At 44.2% G+C, this 22332-nt stretch overlaps 2 protein-coding genes across 4 annotated transcripts in view; both read right to left on the reverse strand.

The window, feature by feature from the left end:
• Positions 1-3214, reverse strand: part of bcr (BCR activator of RhoGEF and GTPase) — a 60151-nt gene extending 56937 nt beyond the window's left edge. The window contains exons 1-2 of one of the 2 annotated variants that reach the window (XM_086135111.1): positions 3108-3214; positions 964-2972 (exon numbers count right to left, since the gene is read on the reverse strand). In XM_086135111.1, the coding sequence (XP_085991237.1) occupies positions 964-2521 (1558 nt within the window). In that variant the 5' untranslated portion in view covers positions 2522-2972; positions 3108-3214. Of the gene's footprint in view, positions 1-963 lie in introns of both variants that reach the window. The other variant, XM_086135110.1, reaches the window with a different exon arrangement.
• A 1415-nt stretch (positions 3215-4629) lies between these two features.
• On the reverse strand, positions 4630-20964 carry atp2a2b (ATPase sarcoplasmic/endoplasmic reticulum Ca2+ transporting 2b). 2 transcript variants are annotated; one of them, XM_086135113.1, is made up of 24 exons: positions 20316-20964; positions 20026-20043; positions 19859-19941; positions 17906-18010; positions 17078-17216; positions 14938-15018; positions 14120-14205; positions 13276-13431; positions 13041-13182; positions 12738-12904; positions 11896-11984; positions 11695-11797; positions 11475-11606; positions 11230-11349; positions 10813-11031; positions 10574-10697; positions 10180-10391; positions 9859-10079; positions 9552-9754; positions 9251-9336; positions 8615-8748; positions 8419-8536; positions 8042-8162; positions 4630-6034 (listed from the first exon to the last, which is right to left on the reverse strand). In XM_086135113.1, exons 1-24 carry the CDS (start codon positions 20431-20433, stop codon positions 6021-6023), a joined length of 2991 nt encoding a protein of 996 aa, XP_085991239.1. In that variant the 5' UTR covers positions 20434-20964; the 3' UTR covers positions 4630-6020. The 2 variants fall into 2 exon arrangements, with proteins under 2 accessions (XP_085991239.1, XP_085991238.1); XM_086135112.1 differs by having other exon boundaries at positions 6333-8162; positions 20316-20963.
• Positions 20965-22332: the final 1368 nt, after the last annotated feature.

Here is a 22332-nt window from a genome sequence, read left to right on the forward strand (position 1 = left end):
TATTTCCACCAACAATCACAAGGCAAGTCTTCTTGCCAAAAACTGATTTCTGTTGTAGTACCAAAATGACCTGCAGGGGCAGCAGAATGTCACATGTCATCCAGACAGCCGGAGAATACAACAAAAGAAGAACGAGTAGGAGCAGAAAAAAATACAACAGAGCTAGGCTAACTGTTAGATTAGCTAGTAACTACAATGCAGTTGTAAACTCTGCTTGTTATTTATACTATAGTGAATGATGTGGGTGACCTATAACACAAACACTCAACACAATTGTTGCCTCTCTATTTTTTGCCCAGACTAGGCATAAACTCAAGGAACTTGCTCACTTCCTAATTAGCTATCATTTCATCTCAAATCGCAATCTCGGAATCCCAATTTAGTGATAACCACACACACACACACACACACACACACACAAGATAGCATTTATGATTGTGGGCCTCAACGGTTTTCTGAATAGATTGGGGAGAAAAGGTCACTAAATATATTCGGTCCCACAGGATAATTTTTTCTTTGGATTTCCTATTAACTCATTCAGTACCAGCCAATTCTGGATCAAGTCTGAAAAGACGTTTAAAAACGTCTTTGGGAGTGAATGAGTTAACTGGCCTCGACGGACTTGGGTCAGACAAGGGGAAAAATGCAAAATTTAGGCACGATTATCTGTCTAATGTATATGTACTACATTTAGACATCTTTTTGTTTATGTACTCCACTTTTACTCCGCTCCATCACTAGTTTTACGGCTTCATTTAGTCAGACAGACAGCTGTGATTGAATTTCCAGACTCTGATCACATGTGAGAAAAGGCTGCTTCAACACAGACTGAGTGCCGTTGTTCTCCCACCCGAGTGACATTCCAGGAATAAGCAGCAGTAGATTGCTTTCTCCCACGTGAGGCTAACATCTGAGGCAGAGGCGACATTCACAAGAGAAATGTTTGACACATAGGTCACTTACCAAGGTGGTCTCCATGGAAACTGTTATCATGCGATGTTCTTCCGTGATGTACAGCGGGTGGCCAGATTTGACCGGTTTTACGAACGCTGACAATGGTGGCCTCCGACATGACCACGTGGCCCCCCTGCTGTCGATGATGGCGCTTCTGCGACTGCGGCGTCGGGGGGCTGCTGCTGTCGAATGAGTGCTGGGAATTCTGGGAGTTCTGCGACGGCGAGCGGCTTTTCTCCCGGAAGGGCCGTCGAAAGGCCGTGGTCGGGCTGGGCGAAACGTGGCTGGACTGACCCGACGAAAAGTCCTCCTCGCTGGACGTCAGGTTCTCGTTGGAGCTGCAGTCCGGCGTGTAGCCGCCACCTCCGCCGATGTCTTCAAAGCTCCCCGGGGAGTAAGAGCGGCGGGGCCACGTCAGGAGGTGGTCATCGCCTCCGCCGTGGTCTCTCATTTGGACACCGCCTCGGCCGTCGCCACCGCCACCTTCGCCCATCATCACGCCACCGACGTAGACGCTGGAGTAGGCTTGGAAATCAGAAGGTTGCCAAGGCGGAGGTGGAGGTTTACCACCGTTGGATCGTTGATGTCTCTGATTGGGTTCACCGTCTTCATATTCAGCATCGTAGCCACATGTGCTTTCAGTGGACCGACCTCGATATACGGGTCTGGCGCGGAGCTCCCCTGCCACGGTTGCCAGGTTACCAGGCAGTGAGTGCAATGATCTCTTCCGCTCCATCTGCATGGCCTGGTTCCCCAGGGAGCTGATCTTGTCCGAGACTTCGCGGTCATTGACCCGAACCAACCCCCTGTCGTGGTGGAACTCCATGTTGGTGTAGAAAGGTGGCGGCGGGAGTGGCGGCTGCTTCTCTTGACCTTTATCGCCCACAGAGTGAGAGTTGGTCCGCTTGATCCTCTCAAAGTTGGACCTTAGAGCAGCCACACCGAGGCCCATCCCAAGCTTGTCTTTAGGGTCACAGGGCAGATCCTTGTCCAGGGGTGGAAGCGCCGGCCTACGGGGCGACGCGGAGATGCCCCCTCTCTGCTTGGAAGGCGAGAGGCCATCCAGATTGTCGCAGGATGTCGACTCAGCCTGTTGAGGGGCCTCGAAAGCCGACTCAAGCCCGTCTCCGTGGGATGCCGACTTCCTCGCCGGTGGGGGTCGAGGTTTGGATCTGCCTGTTCCATCTCCATGAGGCTGGTAGCGGCCTCTGTCCACAATAGGAGTGGCACCGTAACCGCCGCAACCCACTCCACCCGTCTCCTGCATGTGTGGCTGCTGAGACTCTGCCCCCTGAGAGGCAGCAGGGTCCACCCCCTCGTTGAGAGGCGTTTTCCTAAAGCCCCAACGCTGCTTGTCGTAGCTTTTCCTCTCCTTGGCCAGGAGGGTCTGCAGGTAGATCATGCGGAAGCGTTCTTTGTTCACTTCCTGTTCCAGTCTCCTGATGGATGCTTTGCATCTCTCCAGCTCGTGCTCAATACCTCCCACAGACCTCAGCTCCATCTTGGGGGGCTCCGACTCTGGGAATTGAGCCTTCCACGCCTCGATGAATCCCACCGGCTCTACCATATTGGGGCTTATTTGACCAATCCAACACAATCTTTCTTCACAACAACAGCTCACCTGCAGTTAAATAGTGTTTTCAACAGGCCTTTAGATGACCTGCTCACCAACACAAATTGATGACACTTTTCGTGGGCAACACATCCATTTTTGGACAACACAACGGCTGTTCATGAGGAGGACCGGATGAAGGAGAAGGAGACATCATGGAAGAAAAAAAATATGTATTTTTTTCTCATGCATTATTCCAGCATATGTCACTTTAAAGAAGGAATTAAAAAAAATCTTCCTTCATGTCCAGTGTCAGTTCGAAACGAATCCCGAAAGAAAATGTCAAAGAAATAAACCGTCTCTTGGTTTGCCGGCGGTGTGTGTCAGTCGGTCCGGAATTGGTAGCACCGACAGGTCCGCTCACTCCTGGCCGACCATTTGGCTCCAGTCTCAGGTGCTGCTGCGCCTTTGTGCCGGCAGAGCGTAAGGAGAAAGGATCACAAGGACTGCACGCAAGGAAACGCAGGATCGGACTGGTGTAAAACCCGTGGCAGCGGTCCAGTGGGAGTCCGACGTTCGGGTAGTCGCTTCATTTTCTTACCCCGTGTGTATGGTAATGTATTTTAATCCGCGTTCCTCCGGCAGATTGGTCGTAATGCAGCGGCTGCGTGAGTTCCCATCTCACACGAGTGAACAAACACTGTGAGAGTGTAGGCAGCGAGAATGGGCGTGTCCAACGACAATGATCCAGCTGCTTAAAGAGACAGTACATGGATACATTTCTCCGCCCCCTCGAGTGTTTTTTAAAATGAATTACATTTACATGTATGTTTGTTTCGTTGTCAGAGCGTGAAATACTGATATTACGATGACCCTTTTTGTTGATATACTTGCTCGTTTTAAGATAAAAGAGCCTCGGTAAAGCAGACAGGTTTTTTTTTCACAAGATTTGAAAAGGTTTTCTTCTCTTGGCGTGTTTAATTCAACAATGCCACCTACTGGACGAATGAGTCAATTCCAGTCAACGTCAGGATAATATTTTGTGGTCCTAAGAACAGAGGCCCATTGAGATCATGTCTTCTGTGGCTATAAGACATCATATAATGCTTGATGACTTAATAAATGTTTCTCATATATTTTTGAGCATTTCTGGGTTAAATATTATTCGGGTTTCAGTTAAGCCATTCACTTGCCTCAAGTGACCTCCATGGGATCTGTTCCATTCAATGATAGTTGCCTCTGGCTGTGTCCAAATTCACAGACTGGGTCCACCGAAGACCAAATTAGTGACGGTTTATGTGGTCCACGTAGTCTCCATGACGAGCAGCCTTTGAATGTGTTGAAGGACCCAGCCTGTGAATTAGGGTTGTCACCTTTCAGATCTGGAAATAAGGGACACTCTGCACATGGCAAAAATCACGTGGCCGAAAGAAATTTGAGGGTTTGGTTCCCTCAAACCCTGAAATGTATTGAATCGCGTGTATTATTATTATTTTTTTTAAAAAGACAACATTCTTTGATCTTCTTGACATTACAGTATTTAACAAGTCATATAGTCCACTGGGCCTTGGGGTCACTTGTTGGTCAGTAAGGAAGGAGAAGTCAAGAAAGCATTTAGATGTGCTTCAAGTTTAAAATGCTTTATGAGCAATGAATAGTTATTTTTTTTATGGAGTGATGTAGCCTGAACCTGAGCATAGCCTATTGGCTATTAAAATGCTGTACATTAAAACAAAAGATTTGTAATTTAACATTTATGAAACACTTAATAGCCTGAACTTGAGCATTTACTGTATTGTATACACATAAATTGCTGTAAATTAATCAAAGCCTTGCTGGGGACACTTTTACTGAAAGAAGGCAATACTTAAAATTAAATAGCCTATAAAGTGCTGTAAATATAACAACTGGGGACACCCCTTTGTGTGTTCTCTGACCTTTTGCTTTGCAGCCACGAATAGGATAAGCGTTGTAGAAAATGAACGCATTGGGATTTGAGTATCTTCTGAGATTTTAGTATTTCATCCTGAAATGATGGGCTGGAGTAAACTCCATATGAAGAGCCATTTATTCCCCCATCGTTGTGACTAATAATCAGAAATGTAAAGAAGCCAAACACAAAGTTTAAATATGATCTTTATTTACCTGAAAACACAACCTCTGCAATGCATTTATCTGGAAACACAACCTCTGTAATGCATTTACAATCATTATCAGCATTAAATAATGATAGTCGTATTTTTTACATGGTTAATATACATATTTTTTAAACCCAGGTTCCTTTGGACGGACCGCACAGTACGCCTCTCATTAGATCACAGTTTTACAGCAGTTGCCAAACATACAGGATCATGGAGACCTAGAGGCAATTTAAAAAAAAATAGAACACTGTTGTATTGCAGGGATGTCCTCTACGAATGAACCACTAGACAGAAAATCGACTGGCCTAAGACCTCGTAGTGCACAGCCAAGTTCATTTTGATGTGTCGTTTCTAATGATGCAAACATGACAATAAAAACAGTGATTTCAAAAAGTCTACTATCGAACCATCTTAAAACCTTAAGTCTTCATGTAAGAGTATTTCTACATTACAATCTATAATTACAAACTGTAAAGCCTACATACAGCTGCAAGGCATGCACGATGTTTGTACACAAAATGCAAGCTAAGACCAAAGGCGCCCGAATGTTAAGAAGTCCCTACACGTCAAAACTACCATGAAAGAGGGGAAGGGGGGGGGGGGGGGGGGAACTTCAGGCTCGAATGGAGGGACATGTTGGGGTGTTGAACTTCCCTGCACACTAAAATGAAAGCTGTATGGAAGTGAGTGTAAAATCAATACCATAATAAAAGTATCTTGTATTTGGTCTATTTCCTGTGAAAATCTGTTCCTCTGCACAAAAAAGAAAAAAAAACACGCACTCTGAACAAAAATATAAATTGCATCAGTTTTTTTTTTGCTCCCATTTTTCACGAGGTGAATACAGCATTACTACGTGCGCAAAAGCCCTAATACGCTCCAAAGTGCCTCCCTCGCCATAACAATTCATCCACCTCACAGGTGTGGTATACCAAAACGCAGCCCACAGAGAAAGGCCACTCTCAACTGCACTTCTACTGCAGCCGGGTCTGGTGGCATGGTCAGATATACGATGTGAATGAAAAATAAATGATTGCCGCAATGCAGCAAGTCTTGAACTGTATATATTCAGCCTTTTTATTGTGAGCCACCTGGGCAATAGTCATGCTATCGAATCGGCATCTTGATAAGCCACACGGATGGATGGATCGTCATGGCAAAGGACAAGTGCACACTCAAGATTCAGATTTGAAGAAAAAAAAAAGTGAAAGAAATTGGCTTTTTATGTACACAGAAAAAGGTCAACTCATTACGTGATCTCTAAAAACCAAATGTTCCATCAGTATTTTTTTCTTTTCAGTGTACATACATCATCGTCACGGCGTGCGGAATGAATGACGACGGCTTGGTCCTCGTTAAAGTATTCAAGATTTTTAGGGCAGCCAACCTAGGAAAAAGAAAAAACGTGTCAGATCATTGCCAATTAAGAGCATGATCGTGTTGTGAATAATTTCAAGCAAGGGTGGAGGAGGGATGGGCTGGGTGGGAAGGGGTGGCACACAAGTGACATTCACAATGTGAGCATGTGAGCCGCACGGATGTAGATTCCTATTACAAGTCACATCTTGGCACCTCCGACTTTAGTCGCCGTAATAAAACGGGGCAGTGAAAACTCTGGTCTTGAGTCATTTTGTAAAATCAATTGTGTGTGCAGGGGGTGGGGGGGAGAAACAAGAAATACTCACTCTCGTGACAGGGGAGCCAGTGGAGGGCATTGAAGGAAGAAAAAGCACATCAATGTTGTCAAGTGGTACACAAACACATCCAGGCTTCTGTCGCCACAAACATGCTTTCAATATCTTTTTGTGTTAAATTCATGAACTGGACGGACACAAACATGTTCACACCAAATATGGTCAATATTTAGTACCAAACTCATCTAAAAGCCAAGCATTCCTATGTGAAATTCGTTGCTCACACACGCACATGGGTAAGGTTCCTTCAAGCAAATAATGACAAACACTTTAATTCAAAGGATTCATAAGTATATATATATTTTTTGAAGTTAAAGGGGAAAAAACGATTTGGGGTAAATCATGTGATGTCTTTTTTTGGGTTGTATTTATCGGTTCTTTATATTATTGTCCTTTAAATCAACATCAAGACGGTTATGTACACAATCTTGAACGACTTGGTCTCGAAAGTGGGAATGAGTGGGAAAAAAAACATGCAAAAGGATTTTTTTCTAAATTAGAGGGAAGTAAAACTGTTCCTTTTTCTGCACAAGCAACCCCGGGGGGAGGGACCTCAGATGGTACAGCTGAGCAAGACAGTAAGACTCTTGGGGAAGCATCCAGAAATTAACCGAAAGAAAAAAAAACATTAGTTTCACATTGAGGTAGCTGTGATCTTCCCAGTGCAGAAAAAAACGACTTCTTTCAAATCATATCACTAAAGAAAAACCAAAATCCATGATGTTAATTTCTAGTCTTACATTTTGGAGTAGAAGGGACACATAAATTAGAATTGAGCAACCATATACAGTTCATGCTTGGTCACAGGACATGCAGTTTAGTTTTTGGTTGGGTTTTTCTCGGAATATTCTCCCCCCACTTCCACATCATCTAATTGGACCATTCCAACATTCACTCTCAACCCCCCCCCCCCCTTCTTGTCTGCCACGCATCGCTTGTCCTCTGAAAAACGTTTACACTGAAGACACAATGGTTAATTAGAAAAGAAACATCAAGGCAGTACGTCTAAGTCACGGTGGTCCAACAAATTTACAAAGCCATTTAAAAAACAAACAAAAAAAAAAAAGCATAAAATAGTGTTCAATATCTGTACAGATCCACAATTTTCTTGAGTCCCCCCAACTTTCTTTTCATAAGGAGGGAAGTTGCGCTAAATAATAGTTACCTTTGTGCCACCTGACACTTCAGGAAAAAAAAGGATAAAGCTTAAAAAGGCATGGAAATTATTTTGAAAAATAAAAGTGAAAAATGGCAACTGTTGAACAATCTCATCCAACTTCTATGTGAGTGATGGTCAGCTAAAGCCTTGGGCCAACTCAAATCGGGTGACTTCTCAAAGGGAATTTAGAGTACTGTTGCACTTCATGGGTTACAGTTGCTCCTCCGCATCGACACACCCACACAAATTCTACAAACAAACACTCACACACACACACAAGCTACGCACGTGAAGGTGGGCAGATAGGGATGGGGGGAGGGGGGTGGAGGAGTGAATGGGAGGCGTGGGGCGGGTGGGTGATGGAAGAGTCGAGGTTGTGCTCAAGTCAGTCAGCTCCATAACATGTCGGCCATGTTAGTGTCGGTGCTGTAGATCCAGAGGACCAGGGGGAGGGAGAGGGCCACGAAGGGCCAGGAGATGCCCTCCATGCATGCAGCCAGGCAGCAGCCGTCCGAGGTGGCGCCCTTTTCCAGCTCTTTACCCGGCTCCAGGTAGTTCCTGGCCGCAAATTTCAGAACCTCGTCCAGTAAAATGACCGGCAGTGAGATCTTGAGCACCACCAGCCACTGGGTCAGATTCAGAGGGGTGATCTGGAAGATTATCTGGCAGGATAATAGCAAAAGAAAAAAAATTGTTAGCGTTGCGTCCAAGTCCACGTGACCATTTGTGCCCCATTAACAGCTCGCCCAGTTTAAACTCTCATTCACTGACACACATGCCACTCACCTGGCCAGGCTGGCATTTTAAAGCCATACCCATTCAAAGTCACAGATCCTCCACTGCAATGTGAGGATGCCGAGCCCAAATGGGCCCCCGCATACACATGTGTTCAATTTTTATCTGATTCATGTTTTTTACCGGAAGAGGCTCCACGTAGAGGATGAGGAAGTGAAGGGACATCGAAAGGCAGATTGCTCCCAGCAGCCATACGTTCTCCCAGGGAGGCATACGTAGCAGAGACTGGTTCTCAGACACGCTGAAACACAAAGCCACCCTTTTGGTACCACGTTTGTGGAATAGTCGTTACACCGCTCAATAAAAACACAAAACCAACCTATTGAGAGCGTTGCACATCTCAATGGTGACCAGCACCGACAAGGCCATGGTCATCGGATAAGGAGACTCAAATATTTTACAGTCTATATTCTGGAAGTCTGCGTTTTCTGGTCCACACTGCAGGAAGTGGCTCTGGAAGCAAAACAAATAAATACCACGACAGCAATGGTTAACACACGTTGGAACTTTCGGCAGAATGCTAACGCACTGAGGGCCAAATCCGGACGACTCACATTGCGTTCCATCGCTCAAATGAGGCTTCCACTAAGAAGCGCCAATGTCATACCAACTTTCTATAGATTAAGTTTCCTCCCCCATAACGTTGTGGGGCTATTGGCCCTGATGTTCGTAAATTAGAAGCATTTTAAAGGTGGCCAGTTGCTCCACCAAATATGTGCATATTACCTCAGGTAATGAGGCGCAAATACCACCGGAGCACCGAGATGTATTCTGCTTGGCATCGTCATTAGTGATGCATTTTACCATCTGCGCATGTCAAAACGGAGCAAACAGATCGCGTCTAAATCGCGATCTGTTTGCTCTATTTCGACCAGTTAACACCAGACAAAAAAAAAATCTTTCAGTGAATTTTGCTCTCAGTTGGCATCATACAAGTTAGGCTTAAAATTCATACCAGCTGGTAAAATGTGACCCTTGGTCCATCTTCGGCAGCGACAAACCACCAGGCAGCGGCGCCCACTGTGGCAGCACCGACATAGCCTGGTGAAGCACAGCAAGAACAACATTGCAATAAACAGTCAAAATATGACGACGGCCATTATTTTAAGAGTGGAGGTCAATATGTGGAAGACCATTATCGCACTTGAAAAAGCAGACAGAGATATTGACGGGTAAATTTACAGACATGGTGCTGGTTAATTATTTTACATGCACATCACTCTGCGTTCATTCCACCGAGACATTGGTCGACTTACATCCAATGGCAAGGTATCGGAAGAAGAGCCACCCCGAGATGAGGGGCTCGCGAGCGTTGCGGGGGGGCTTGTTCATGATGTCCAAGTCTGGTGGGTTGAAGCCCAAAGCGGTGGCGGGCAGACCGTCAGTCACCAGATTGACCCAAAGCAGCTGAACTGGAATGAGCGCTTCAGGGAAGCCGAGGGCTGCCGTCAGAAAGATGCTGCAGACAGACAGAGAGACACGCACAAGCAAAGAATAAAATAAAATCAGAATAACTGAGAAAAAAAGGCTGAGGAAAAAATGAAATTGTGGGCACCCCCTTACCAGACAACTTCGCCCACATTGGAGGAGATGAGATATCTGATGAACTGCTTCATGTTGTTGTAAATGGCCCGGCCTTCCTCGACAGCGGCCACAATGGTGGCAAAGTTGTCATCGGCCAGCACCATCTCGGACGCAGTCTTTGCGACTGCTGTTCCGGAGCCCATCGCAATACCAATCTCGGCCTTCTTGAGGGCGGGAGCATCGTTCACTCCGTCACCAGTCTGAAATGTGCATAAGTCGCGACGCAAGACCCACAATAAACCTCCAATCTTCCAAATTCAAAGTGTCATTTGAGATCACCAAACGTCAGCCCTTCTTTACCATAGCTGTAATCTCATCATAGGACTGCAGATACTCGACAATCTTGGACTTGTGGGACGGCTCCACGCGGGCAAAGCAGCGAGCCTTGACCACCGCTTCGCGTTGTGCAGACGGGCTGAGATCGTCAAACTCTCGGCCGGTGAAAGCCATGCTGGCGACGTCGTCGTCCTCTCCAAAAATACCAATGCGTCTGCAGATTGCAACTGCCGTGCCTTTAATGACCAGAAGGAGCATATTATTTACAGTTTTGGCTTTGAGGAAGACAAAGATTTGTCGGAATGGTCAACAATGGTTCATGTTCTTTATTTTGCACATGCAAGCTCACTCTTATAAGTGACGAAGCAGTGCGCACAGAAATGACCTCGGCTGTACAAAGCACTCGCCAACAACATACCCTTATTGTCTCCTGTGATCATAATTACTCGGATGCCAGCGAGACGACAGAGTCGAATGGAAGCCGCCACCTCTGCCCGGGGTGGATCCAGCATGCCCACACAGCCCACAAAGGTCAGGTCGGTCTGAGGTAATTGACAAAACAGTTTATTTCTTGTACTTCTAAGTATTATGCAGCTGATTAAAACGATTTGTTGAGAGTGGCAAAACAAAATTCCACCACGAGCAAGTTGTATTTACCTCATAGTCAATAAAGCGAGTGCAGTCCTCCAAGACCAGGTCCTCCTTGTTCAAGGGGTTGTCTCGGGTGGCCAGAGCGAGACAGCGCAAGGTGTCCCGGCCAGTTCCGTATTCCCTGATCACAGACATCAGTTTGTCCTTGATGCCGGGTGTCATGGGCACCTTGTTGACACCTACGCGGACGTGCGTACACCTGTCAATCACTCCTTCGGGGGCACCCTGTTTAGAGAGCGCACCAACTTTTAGGGTTTAAATCTGCGCACGTCTAACAAGAAGGGGTTTTCACAATATGAATGTGATACTGGTTATTTGTGTTCATTTGGCAAGTCAAGTGTTGACCCACTATGACTGTGAGTAGCAGAGGACAAAATCTCACTAACGGTAAGCAAGCATCTGAAATGATTGGGTGGAGCCTACCTTGACAAACATCTTGCATGCAGATGAGCGGGCTTTGTTGGCGGTGCAATACACAGACATGGACTTTCTGTCTCTGGAAAACTCTAATGTGAAGTCTTTCTTCATCAGCTGCTTGATTACCTGCATGTTTAATACAACAGACGCACACGCAATCAGTACTTTCATTGAACAACAACGCAACAAAGCCGGTTAGTCTTGGTTTCATCTTGCGTATTTTGAAGAAAGGAAAAGTAAATGTTGCATACAGAGTTGCAGGCATTGGCTCTCTCGATCTTGGAAAGGCCTGTCAAATCTGTGTCGAACACGTTCATCTTCTCCACCAGGCATGTGAGAGCCGTCTCGGTGGCCTCACCCACCTTCTCATACACACCTTTGGTCTGGAAATGGGGGGGGGGGGTCATACATATCACAGCACTCACGACCCAACAGCAGAGTAGAAGTACCGTAGTGCAACTGCCAACCCACCTCATTATAGTCCAACGAGGAATCGTTACAGAGAGCACAGATGGAGGCCAGCTCCACCAGCGCATCGTATTTGGAACATTTGACTTGTTTGCCATCCTGGTACCTAAAGGAACGCACAAGACAAAACAGCCAGTTATCAACGAGACCCGAATGTCATGTCGGTGCAACAGGATGACGTGTATTAAAACGCTTAAGACTCACACTTGTCCATCTGGAGCATATGTGGAGCCGGTAACAGTGAATTCCTTTAAGGAACAATGACTACTCTCAGCCTGGTCGATGATAAACATCTGGAAAACAAACACAATGGATGGATAAGATATTAACAATCATACAGATCAGACTTGTGGAGGTTCTGCAGGAAAATGGGACTGACAGCATCCAGCAGATGGCAGCAGTGTACTACAAAAATAAGAAAAAAAAAAGCTGGAGACACAGGAAGAAGGGGGCCAGCTCTTCCCACAAGGTCAATTATGCAACTTCACTGCCACTTGTGCTGCAAGTGACGAACTCCCACAAACAAATCCACATCCGGTCTGGCCGTGCTTTGGGCGCCGGGTGATAAAAGAAGGTCACAGAGGAAAAGACTGAGACGGGACCGTAAAAAGATAAGATTTATATTTATAAATGAATCAAGTCGTTATAAGGGGAAAGCTAAAGTTTTAGCAAATGGAGCTGATTCAACGAAAAACTAATTGAACATTTCGAACCCGGACAATTAATCTGGTTAAACGTAAAAGTAAATCTCCCTCTCCTCTCCACTTCTCAATACAGTAACATAATTCGAATGGGCGGGAGGAGACGCCGGTGCTTGTGTGCGTGCAGAAGGTGGAAGGAAAAAGTCGTTTGTATGCAGAAAAATACACAAAAAATAAAGATGAAAAAAAACAAACTCATTTCAAATATGGATACTTTAGCTTGAGGATCGATACTTAAAATTGAGCCATCTGGATGGAAATATCAACATTTTGGTATCGATCTACCCATCCCTACAACGAAAGCTTCCGATTCCCGGTGTGTCCCGGTGTGCCACCGTTTCTTACCCTGCACACAGACATCTGATTGGTCGTCAGTGTGCCGGTCTTGTCCGAGCAGATGACCGATGTGCAGCCAAGGGTCTCCACGGAGGGCAAACTGCGGACAATGGCGTTTTTCTTGGCCATGCGTCGTGTCCCCAAAGCCAGGCAAGTGGTGATGACCGCAGGCAACCCTGAAGAGCAACGTCATGGGGAGAACGTTTCATTAACAGAACGACGGTCACGTCGCGTCAGATAATACAAAACTTGACATTATGTTTGATTGACTCATGGCCTAAATAACTGTCGACAGATACGCCGCCGGCTTACCTTCGGGGATTGCCGCCACTGCCAGCGCCACAGCAATCTTGAAGTAGTAGACAGCCCCGCGGATCCAAGAGCCTCCGTGGACGGGATCGCTGAAATGTCCAATGTTGATGATCCACACGGCGATGCAGATCAGCGTAATGACCTGAAGCATAACAAGAGCAAGCGATCAGAAATGCGGTCATTTCAGTAGCACGAAATCCAAACGGTGCATCACTGAACAACACGAGCGCATTACCTTCGACAGCTGCTGTCCAAATTCATCCAGCTTTTGCTGCAGTGGTGTGCGCTCTTGCTCGGTGGCAGCCATCTCGTCGCGAATTTTACCGATCTCCGTGTTCCCACCTGTGGCCACCACCACGCCGACAGCCTTGCCGGCTGCAATGTTGGTGCCCTGGGAGGAAAGGGAAGTAACACATCAGGTTCCTGGCTGGAAGCGTGAAAGTAGATGGACGACTATCCTGAGCTTTGGACTTAGGATTGAAAAACTGAAAAGATTTATGTGACAAACCGGTCAGATATACTTCAATAGCCCGTGTCATGTAGCCAAATTTTAAAAAGAGAAGAAGAAAAAAAAAAAGATTAAAACTGCATCTTTTTGAGCGACGTTCTTGTAATTAGGGGGACTAATCGGTTCAACCCCTCCTGGGGACCATGAAAACAGTCAACTATAACTAACAATTCATTTCATAAACCAAGAACTAGAAGTTGTCATGTAGTTAACAATATGGATAGAAAGATATTTCACACATGTCCAGTAGTAAGATTTTGGGAAAATTACATTACGCAATGAGTGTTAAGTCAAACCAAACAACGAGCAATTTAAAGACATGATAGTACCGAGCTGTCGTTTTTCCAGAAAATGTTCTGAGTGCTAAATACAATTTGAGCTAGACAAACATCTATTACATTTATTTTAACCGAGCAGATTCATACAAGTTAAGTCATTCAGGAAAAATGTTAACTTTTAATCTTACTGATCCAGTGCAATCATTTTTCAGGGTGTCAGTTTGAGCGTCCGCTTGGAGGTTTCATAGCAACCGATGTTTGAAACCCCAAAATGCACCTCACAGGTCACTTACAGAAAAGAGCATGTTCTTCTTGTCCTGGTTGACTGCGCGGGGGTCTGGCACTGGGTCGGTGTGTTTAATAACAGACACGGACTCTCCTACACAGAGGAAACAACATAAGTGGCACTCAACAGTCACACGTGCAGGAGTTGTGATGCTTTGTTGACACTTCAGCAAAGCTGCGGCGTGTGGGGAAAAAAAGTCTTTGCAGCTGTCTAAGCAGGCATGACAACTATCGACTGGCGCCTTTCGGGGGGATACATGATAGCCGGGAGGGTAGCTGATGATGTCGCTGTACTGTGTATAATCAACTCAGCAGTGTCTGTACTTGTTCCGATAGGGTGCAAGAGACAGCGTTTGAAGGCTACGTGGCCTTGAATGGGGAGAAGAGGCGCAGAGGGAAAATAGCTCAAACACTAAAAATACCCAGTGGAGTTCGCGACCAATTAAGGCAGTTGGGTAGGACAAGAGTTTTTAAGGCCTCGAGTCACATAAAACTACTCTCACGTGCGGCATCCATCCTTATATGCCACTTTGAATATTTTCCATTGCTGTCCGAATTATCCACCCACCACTCTATTTCACATGCCTCTCATCCACATCCTTCATGTTTGATTGTTTGGTATTAACTGCGTAGTCATAACTACAGGATGACTTAAGGGGTATGTACGTCAAAAGGGGGCAAATCTTTTTCTTTTTCCCCCATATGTGTTTAGTTTGAAAGAAGGGGGAAATCATGGGGTGGCTCCTGACCAGGTCCATATGAACTAGCAACTATACAAGAATATTTTTAATCTGGGTGAAGAAACAGTCTACGTATTTGTTTTTACCTGTTAGAATTGACTGGTCCACTCTCAACGTAGTTGACTTGATGGAGGTCAGCCTGATGTCTGCAGGTACTTTGTCGCCAACTAAGGATGAAAGCAAATACCAAAATCACGAGCTGCATTCCAATGCGGAAGATGTTTGGAGTTGTAGATTCTTCAGAATGTTTTGCTATCTGCAGCAGGCTTTGCATGACAGAGATTTTGGAGTTAAAAAAAAAAAACGCCAACCGACCACCGATCTGATGTACCAATCTATTTCAACAACTGAACAAGATTGTGTCTGCTCTAATGTCTTATTTAGCGGATCCAATCAATGACATTGATCGATCAGCAAAATGACAGCACAACAAATCAGATTCAAGGTTTTGCTCCAATGTACAATTGAAGTGCCATTAATGAACAGCCTGGGACCCAAATCCATTACACATCCTTTCCACAATAAACTGCAGCCGTCCGTCCGTCCCTTGTAAACCTAAATGTTGACATACACCAAATCCCCCAAGTGTTTCATCCATCGAAAGTGGGACAGCGAGCAAGAGAAAGAGATACTGATGCTTAACAGCTATTGCTTAGAAGACCGCAATTCAACAGAAAAGAGTGATGAAGGGACGGACGGGGGAGGGGGGGTATTTTGACAGCTCATCTTACAGCAATATTGCAGTAGTAGGAGCAAGGGGCCAATATAACACTGGAATCTTGAGAGCAACACAGATTCTTATGTGGACAGGGAGGACAGACATGTAAACCCTTGAGCCTCTGAAGCCCCCAGAGGAGACAGGAGGAGAGGGAGGGAGGATGTAACAAGAATTGGACCCGATGAGTCCTGCAAAAAAAACACATCCAAAAATGGAAAACTATTTTGATTAGCTGTAAATGTTCGACTGGAATGAAGGGGGCAGAAATCAGTTTTGTCTGCACACGTGCCAACATTCTCATGAGCAGAGACGTGAGTATTTTAATTATATTAACAGATCAATATTAAATGAAGAAACAACAACAGCACTTAAGCATCAGCACTGGAGAATGCCAAAGCACAGTTTCTTTAGCTTAACCCACCGAAACAAGACAGTAGCATCAGAACTACCAAATATGGCCTGCGAGGCTGCTACTATACCAGATCCTGTCAGAAGCTCTTCATCACCACCTGCCTACCTTCAAACGACTTTGAAGATCATCCCTGAACAGACAAGACCCCATGAAAGACAAACAACAAGGCACTGCAGCTGTCCAGCCACAAATCTGCGTCGGTGTCATGATTAGATTAGCCAAAGCTACTACAATCACAGCCAGTGAAACCATGAGGATCTTCACTACAATTCATTATCAGTGTCCATACAGTCCAGTCTTTCCTAAACTTTGATGTTGTAAGGCAAAACGTCGTGGATGTATTTTTAGCTTGTCTTATTCTGGGAACATGCTGGCCTGAAGGAGGAGGGGGACCTTTCTTCACCCCAATGTCAACAAAGGAGATTATCTCTGATCTGATGCCGGGAAATAAGACAAATTGTGTATTGTTCAGCTCTTTTCTGAACCGAGAACATCTCCAGGGACTGACCCCAAAAAAAAAAAAAACACGTGAGCATAAAAATAATTGAACATAAGAGCACACTTTGCATCTCCCTCCTCCACATAAACCAGCTTACTCCGCAGCAGCATCTAGTGAGAGTGAGACTGGACTTATTTATTTATTTATTTTGGTTCCATGCTGCTTTCTGAAGTGGAGGACGAGCACGTAGGCCGACAGCCTTCAATGACCTTTCACAGGGTCATACGGGCCCTCAAGAGACGATTTGTCCTCTTTTCATGAATGGAAAGATCACAATTCAACCCACGCATGATAAACGGCGCTGTCAGTAAAACGTCAGCAAATTCTAATAATGGAGCAATAATTGTGTGTGTGTGTGTGTGTGGCAGATTATGCAGGAGTGGGATGGACGGGCAGGAGTTTGGGACATGTTAATCTATTACATAACGGTTCTATTTACAGACATTTCTGACAGTAAAATGCTGAAGAGGAATAGGCAGCGTGTGTGCTTGTCTTTATAGGAAGTACATTTCCTTTTTGAACAGGAAATAAATCCCAAGGCAAAATGTTCAAATATTACAGAGAAAAAAAATTCTATTTTTCTCCTCGTAAACTTACCTGCAACCTCCACAATGTCCCCAGGTACAATGTCCCTGGCCTTGATCCTCTGGACAATCTTCCTATCCTGGCGGTACACCTTTCCCATTTCCGGTTCATATTCCTTCAAGGCTTCAATTGCATTTTCTGCATTTCGCTCCTGACGGGGGAAAATGGAACAAAGTTATCATGGCGCTCTTTCATCTATAACTGCTTCAGACAACAAAGTGTGTGCAGGAAAGTGGTTAAGAGTGCACGATTGTCTGTCTCTCATGTGTCGTTTTGTATTTTTTTTGTTCACTTTTCTTTTGATAGCGGCGCGGACACCCGCAGCGGCTCCTCTTGTTTTATGTTGAGAGGGAAGAAATTTCATCTGTGCTGTATGTTACACATACAGTACATTTGACAATAAAGTTTATCCAATCCAATCAATAAGTGTTTCAATGACAAGCATTTGACCCTCATTGTATCCTACACTGGTTTGGGTGTAACCAAAAAAAAAAAAAAAAAAAAAAAAGAAGTGTCACACCATCAGCCCATCTGTCATAAACGACTCGACTTTTGTACTTTTCGACGCTGTTCGGAGTGAACGCGTGAGGCGTCACTGAGCAGAGAATGAATTAGCTGTCCTTTGTTTCCATATAAACTCTCATCCTGGGTGGCTGCCATTTCTCCCTGTCAAGAGTTTCAACAGATTTGGGGAAATTAAAACGTTTCTTTTAAGGAAGTGAAAATGTGAACAAGCCCCGCCGAAGCCACGACAGGTCAGTCATGGTGCAGTGTCACTGTCATTTGTTCAGAGACGTGATGGTTTGCTGTTCAGAGTCTTTGATTTGATTGTATGTTTACCTGCCAGACTCCGACGACTGCGTTGGCTATAAGAATAAGCAGAATCACAAAAGGCTCCACAAAAGCTGTTACTGTTTCTTCTCCCTCTTCAAACCAGGCCAGCACCTACAACAGAGGAAACGTTGGCTTTGAACGCGATTCAAATATGTGAATGGCCTCCACTCATTGACAAATGTATCGCAAAGAACCACTCCAATTGAAATCACGACAGATGAAGCCATGGTAGTGTTTGCGTTGGTAATTCGTAAAAGTAGTTACGTGTGATTCATTACATAAAAACCAGGTCATCAACTTCCCCACATTTCTCCTGCAGCCGACACAATGCAAGGATGCAATTAAAAGTATTTGATGAGGCACTTCTCTGCCCTGATTAAAAAAACATGAAGACGTTTTGAAACAGGTGGTGGAAACTGGGCTAGGTGCGATAGAATGTCACTTTGTCACGTACTGATATTAACGACTTGTCATTAACGACAGAGGAAATCAAACACTGTGACAATTTATTCTCCCACAAGCAGTCAATTACAATTTGTACAACTCATTCAAGCATCGCTTTATTCTGTGACAAACTAAACACGTCGGGCCACATTGGTAGATTTGTGAATGGATGATGCGGGTGTGAACGGGCTTGACAACGCACAAAAAGGAATCACGAAAAGGATAGATCGAGGTTTTGAAACACATTGGGCAGTGTTCTCCGCAACCATCACAAGACAACAAATGACGTCTGCTTTTCTACTGTCTCGTATCAGTCTACTAATGCTCAAGTGCACCTTATGTATGTGCCACCTAAGGCTTCAACGGCTCTTATGTCGACAGGCTGTTAATCTCAGTGACATGTATAGGTGACATATTCGTCTGTTTACTGATTAACAAGGTGACAGCCTTTAGCTCGCCGGCACCATAGCCCGAACTTCACTTGTTTTAACATCAATGTCGTGAGACAACGCAGGCTCGGAGGAGACGTGGTTATGTTTGATTTACATTAAGAGCAGGAAAATTCCTCCTTTCTAGTACCCTCTGCAACACTCAACGCTTCATCTAGAAGGTTTGATGTTTGTTAATAAACGGTTGTGGACTGTGACTCAAATGTACTTGCTGTTGTCCGGCATCCAATTCTCGAAGCCATAGTTTGAGCATTGGATTGGGATGTGAAGCCCTCGGAAGACTACAACCACCGAGGTGATGAAGAACGCCACGTTTAAAAATCTATGGCGGATTACATCCGTAAAAGGTAATAGTTTTGCATTCCCCAGCGTTGTTGTATGTTTACATGTTTTATTTTTGTCAAAATATTACTCTGTTATTTTAAGAGGGAGACGACATATTTCTGGCTTCTCAGGAAGAATCTGATATACATGAAAGGAAGTGGCTGCCTGCTTCATGTAATAAAAGCTGTCAAGTTTTGTTGTGGAGAGTAAAGACACGCGATTCTCTTTTTCTCATCCCCATTCATCTCTTTGGATTCACAAAATGACAGTTGTGTGCTTAGTCATATTTTATCCTGATCGTGCTCTTTGTACTTCGTATTAATTAAGAATGACGTTTGATGAATGAAATCCTCAAGTGAAGCACCCATCAGAAAACATCGCCTGTTTATTTGTTTGAGGGCCCGCTACAAACTGGATTAATAGCAAATATAACCAAATGATTAACGAAGATTACTGAATGATATTTACTCAAATTCTTACATTGTTACATGAAAAATGCACACATTTCCTGCCTTCTGCGCCATGAATCTCATAGTGACTCATCGATATTTTCTTTCAGCAATACATCAAGAATTACGCAATTGCTGTCATACTTTTACTTCAATTTTCCACCCTTTGGATCGGATTCACGACCTACTCAGATAGGATTACAGCATCTATCCTTTTCAAAAGAGCAGTGTGTATGTGCAAAACAGCTCGTTTATATCTATTGAGCAAACAATGACACAGGAGTAATACTCACAAAGGATATGCAGGCAGCCAGTAAAAGGATTCGCACGAGCAGATCTTCAAACTGTTCAACCACCAGTGCCCAAAGGGACTTGCCTTTCAAGAGAAAAACAATGACGACATTTAAATGAAGCGCATTTTCAACACATTATTTGAAAAGAAAGTGAATTGTGTACTCACCCTCCTCAGCTGGCAATTCTGCATATCATCGTCAACGAATCACAGAGAGAAAAATAAAAAACAAGTTCAATACTGATCAATAATTTGTATTCAATAAGAGTAAGCTAACGTACAGCAGTTGGACAATCGGTATTCATAGTGTGAATCTGGAAGTTCGTTTACACATTTCATTATGCAAAAAGTGATGTCAAGCTACTTTTGTTCAACGTGACGCCCGTTACATGAGCACGGTGGCACGGGCCATATAACGTTACATGCCACAAGCACGCTTAAGGATCCACAATCCTTACCGTTGGGTCCGTATCGTTCCCGTTGTTTCTTGATTTGCTCCGAGCTTAGGCCGGTACTCTCGTTCACGTTAAAAAAGCTGTAAACTTCTTCAACCGTTTTAGTGTGCGCGTTGTCCATTGTGAACGGCCACTCGAAGAGACCCGTTTGCCTGTAATGGACCCGACCTCGACCTGACACGGTTCTTCCTTCCTTCTACACTACTGGGTTTTAAATTAAAATTAAACACTAAAACTGCCTTTTACTGTGGTGTTGCGTGTAAACAACTTAAACAGAACAAAAACAGCGAGCAGGTGTCTGTTTAAAGGGGCCGAATTAGCGGCTATGGTGCTAACGACTAGTTAGCCGCTAAAGCTAAGCTAAAATTTCGGCTCTGGCTTGATTTCGCCGGTCGCGCTTTGCTCGCTCTCCCGAGAAATATTCAACGGATAACTCATATCATCGACGTCGTAAACGTGCGCACCGATCTTCTGTATACACGACGGAGCTCGAGAAAAACCGACACAGACAAATTATTTAAACATGCGGTTGTTTGGTAACTCAGTCCTAGCCTGTTTTGCCTATGTAATTATTACGAGTTCACCAAGCGTCCTCTTCGCTATGAATTGCAATTGTCCGCCGCAGCCTTCGTGTGAGTCGAATGCGGTGTTCGGTGTCCGCATGTGGAACCCTCTGATTGGTTGCTCAAACCAGTAGAGTCTTTTTCCTGATTGGTTAATCAAACCGGAACTCCCTCAATCGCCATCTTAATTTCCTTTGGAAAATAACGTTAATTTAAAAAACTCTCCGCCATTTGTTGTCTGTTGTATCAGATTTAAATGGATCCATCAATAAATCACAAATTTTATCCTTATTTATGCAAAGTACGATTTACTACACGTATTTTTTGCAAAGATAATGCAAATAAATGAGGGCGGGCCTGGTTTTTGGCTTGTGACGTTGTTAAGAAACTCATGAACATTGCAGCTTGACATTGGCTCTCGTGAATATGCATTCTGTTACCACTCATTGTAACAAAAAATTGTAGTGCATCGACAGCTGTCATCCTTGACCACATTCAAGGACATTACAATTTTTAAACACGAAAAGAACATGTGTCAATAACATTTTACATCAAACATTATACATTAAAACAGTAGCATAGTAGGCCCACGTGTTCATCACCAATGATTCAAAGGGTTTCTTTCTAGTATTATTGTAAGCCATAGCAATATGCATCGTGTGAACATTAACACTGCGCTTGAAAATAGAAATAGTTAAAAGGGGAAAAAATGGTGATTAGTACTAGTATTAGTTTGTTGTCTCTTCTCATATTACAAGGCATCGGAATGGAATACGAAGTAATCACCACATTTAAAAAAATCTGTTATACCAACAACTCCTGATATGAAAGGGTAATTGTCATTCAGTGTGTGCACGTCACAAGAGAAATTCAAGGGTTATTTTAATGATTGCGTCTAGTTGTCAATGGCATAATGAGTATCTCGATGTCTCCCTTGACAAACGCCTATGGGACTTAGTTGATTGATGTGGGACCACTCTCCGAATGCTTTCCACAGCTCGGATGTTGTCTTCCTAAACTGTATTCTCATATACTGTTGTTTTCATGTTAACTGCTGTTCTTTTCTTTTTTCTCTGTTCTCTCTCTTCTATATGTAGCTATATCTATACTTATTTGTCATATCCTTATTTATCGGAGTTGCTTTTTATTAATGATATTAGGGTAGCCTGTACTACTTGGCCAATAAAGATGATTCTGATTCTGATTCTGTTTCTATCCTCTCACTGTCCAGCACTTTATATTAAAAAAGGTTTGATTGATTGATACAAATGCCAGGTTGACAGGCATGTAGCCATTCAATCCCGAAAAGTGCAGGTTTCTCACGGACTGGCATGATGGCAAAGCATTTGAAGTGGGATGGGACAATTTCAGAACTGTTGAAGATCTTAGTGAAACTGGAGCCAGCTCATCAGCACAGGCCTTCAGGCACTACAGAGACAAATTTGTGTAAAATTACC

Source organism: Hippocampus guttulatus, chromosome 17 (genome assembly GCF_054856545.1).
Source record: "Hippocampus guttulatus isolate MCC_2025c chromosome 17, RoL_Hgut_1.0, whole genome shotgun sequence".
Taxonomy (NCBI): Eukaryota; Metazoa; Chordata; class Actinopteri; order Syngnathiformes; family Syngnathidae; genus Hippocampus; species Hippocampus guttulatus.

What these genes read in the sequence shown, in the direction of transcription:
- atp2a2b (XM_086135112.1), bottom strand. Translation starts at nt 20,433, where the DNA reads ATGGACAACGCGCACACTAAAACGGTTGAAGAAGTTTACAGCTTTTTT. An exon ending in CCTCGTTGGACTATAATGAG is followed by an intron (nt 11,607 to 11,694) that starts GTGGGTTGGCAG and finishes CCCCATTTCCAG; the next exon opens with ACCAAAGGTGTGTATGAGAA. An exon ending in CATGCAAGATGTTTGTCAAG is followed by an intron (nt 11,032 to 11,229) that starts GTAGGCTCCACC and finishes CTCTCTAAACAG; the next exon opens with GGTGCCCCCGAAGGAGTGAT.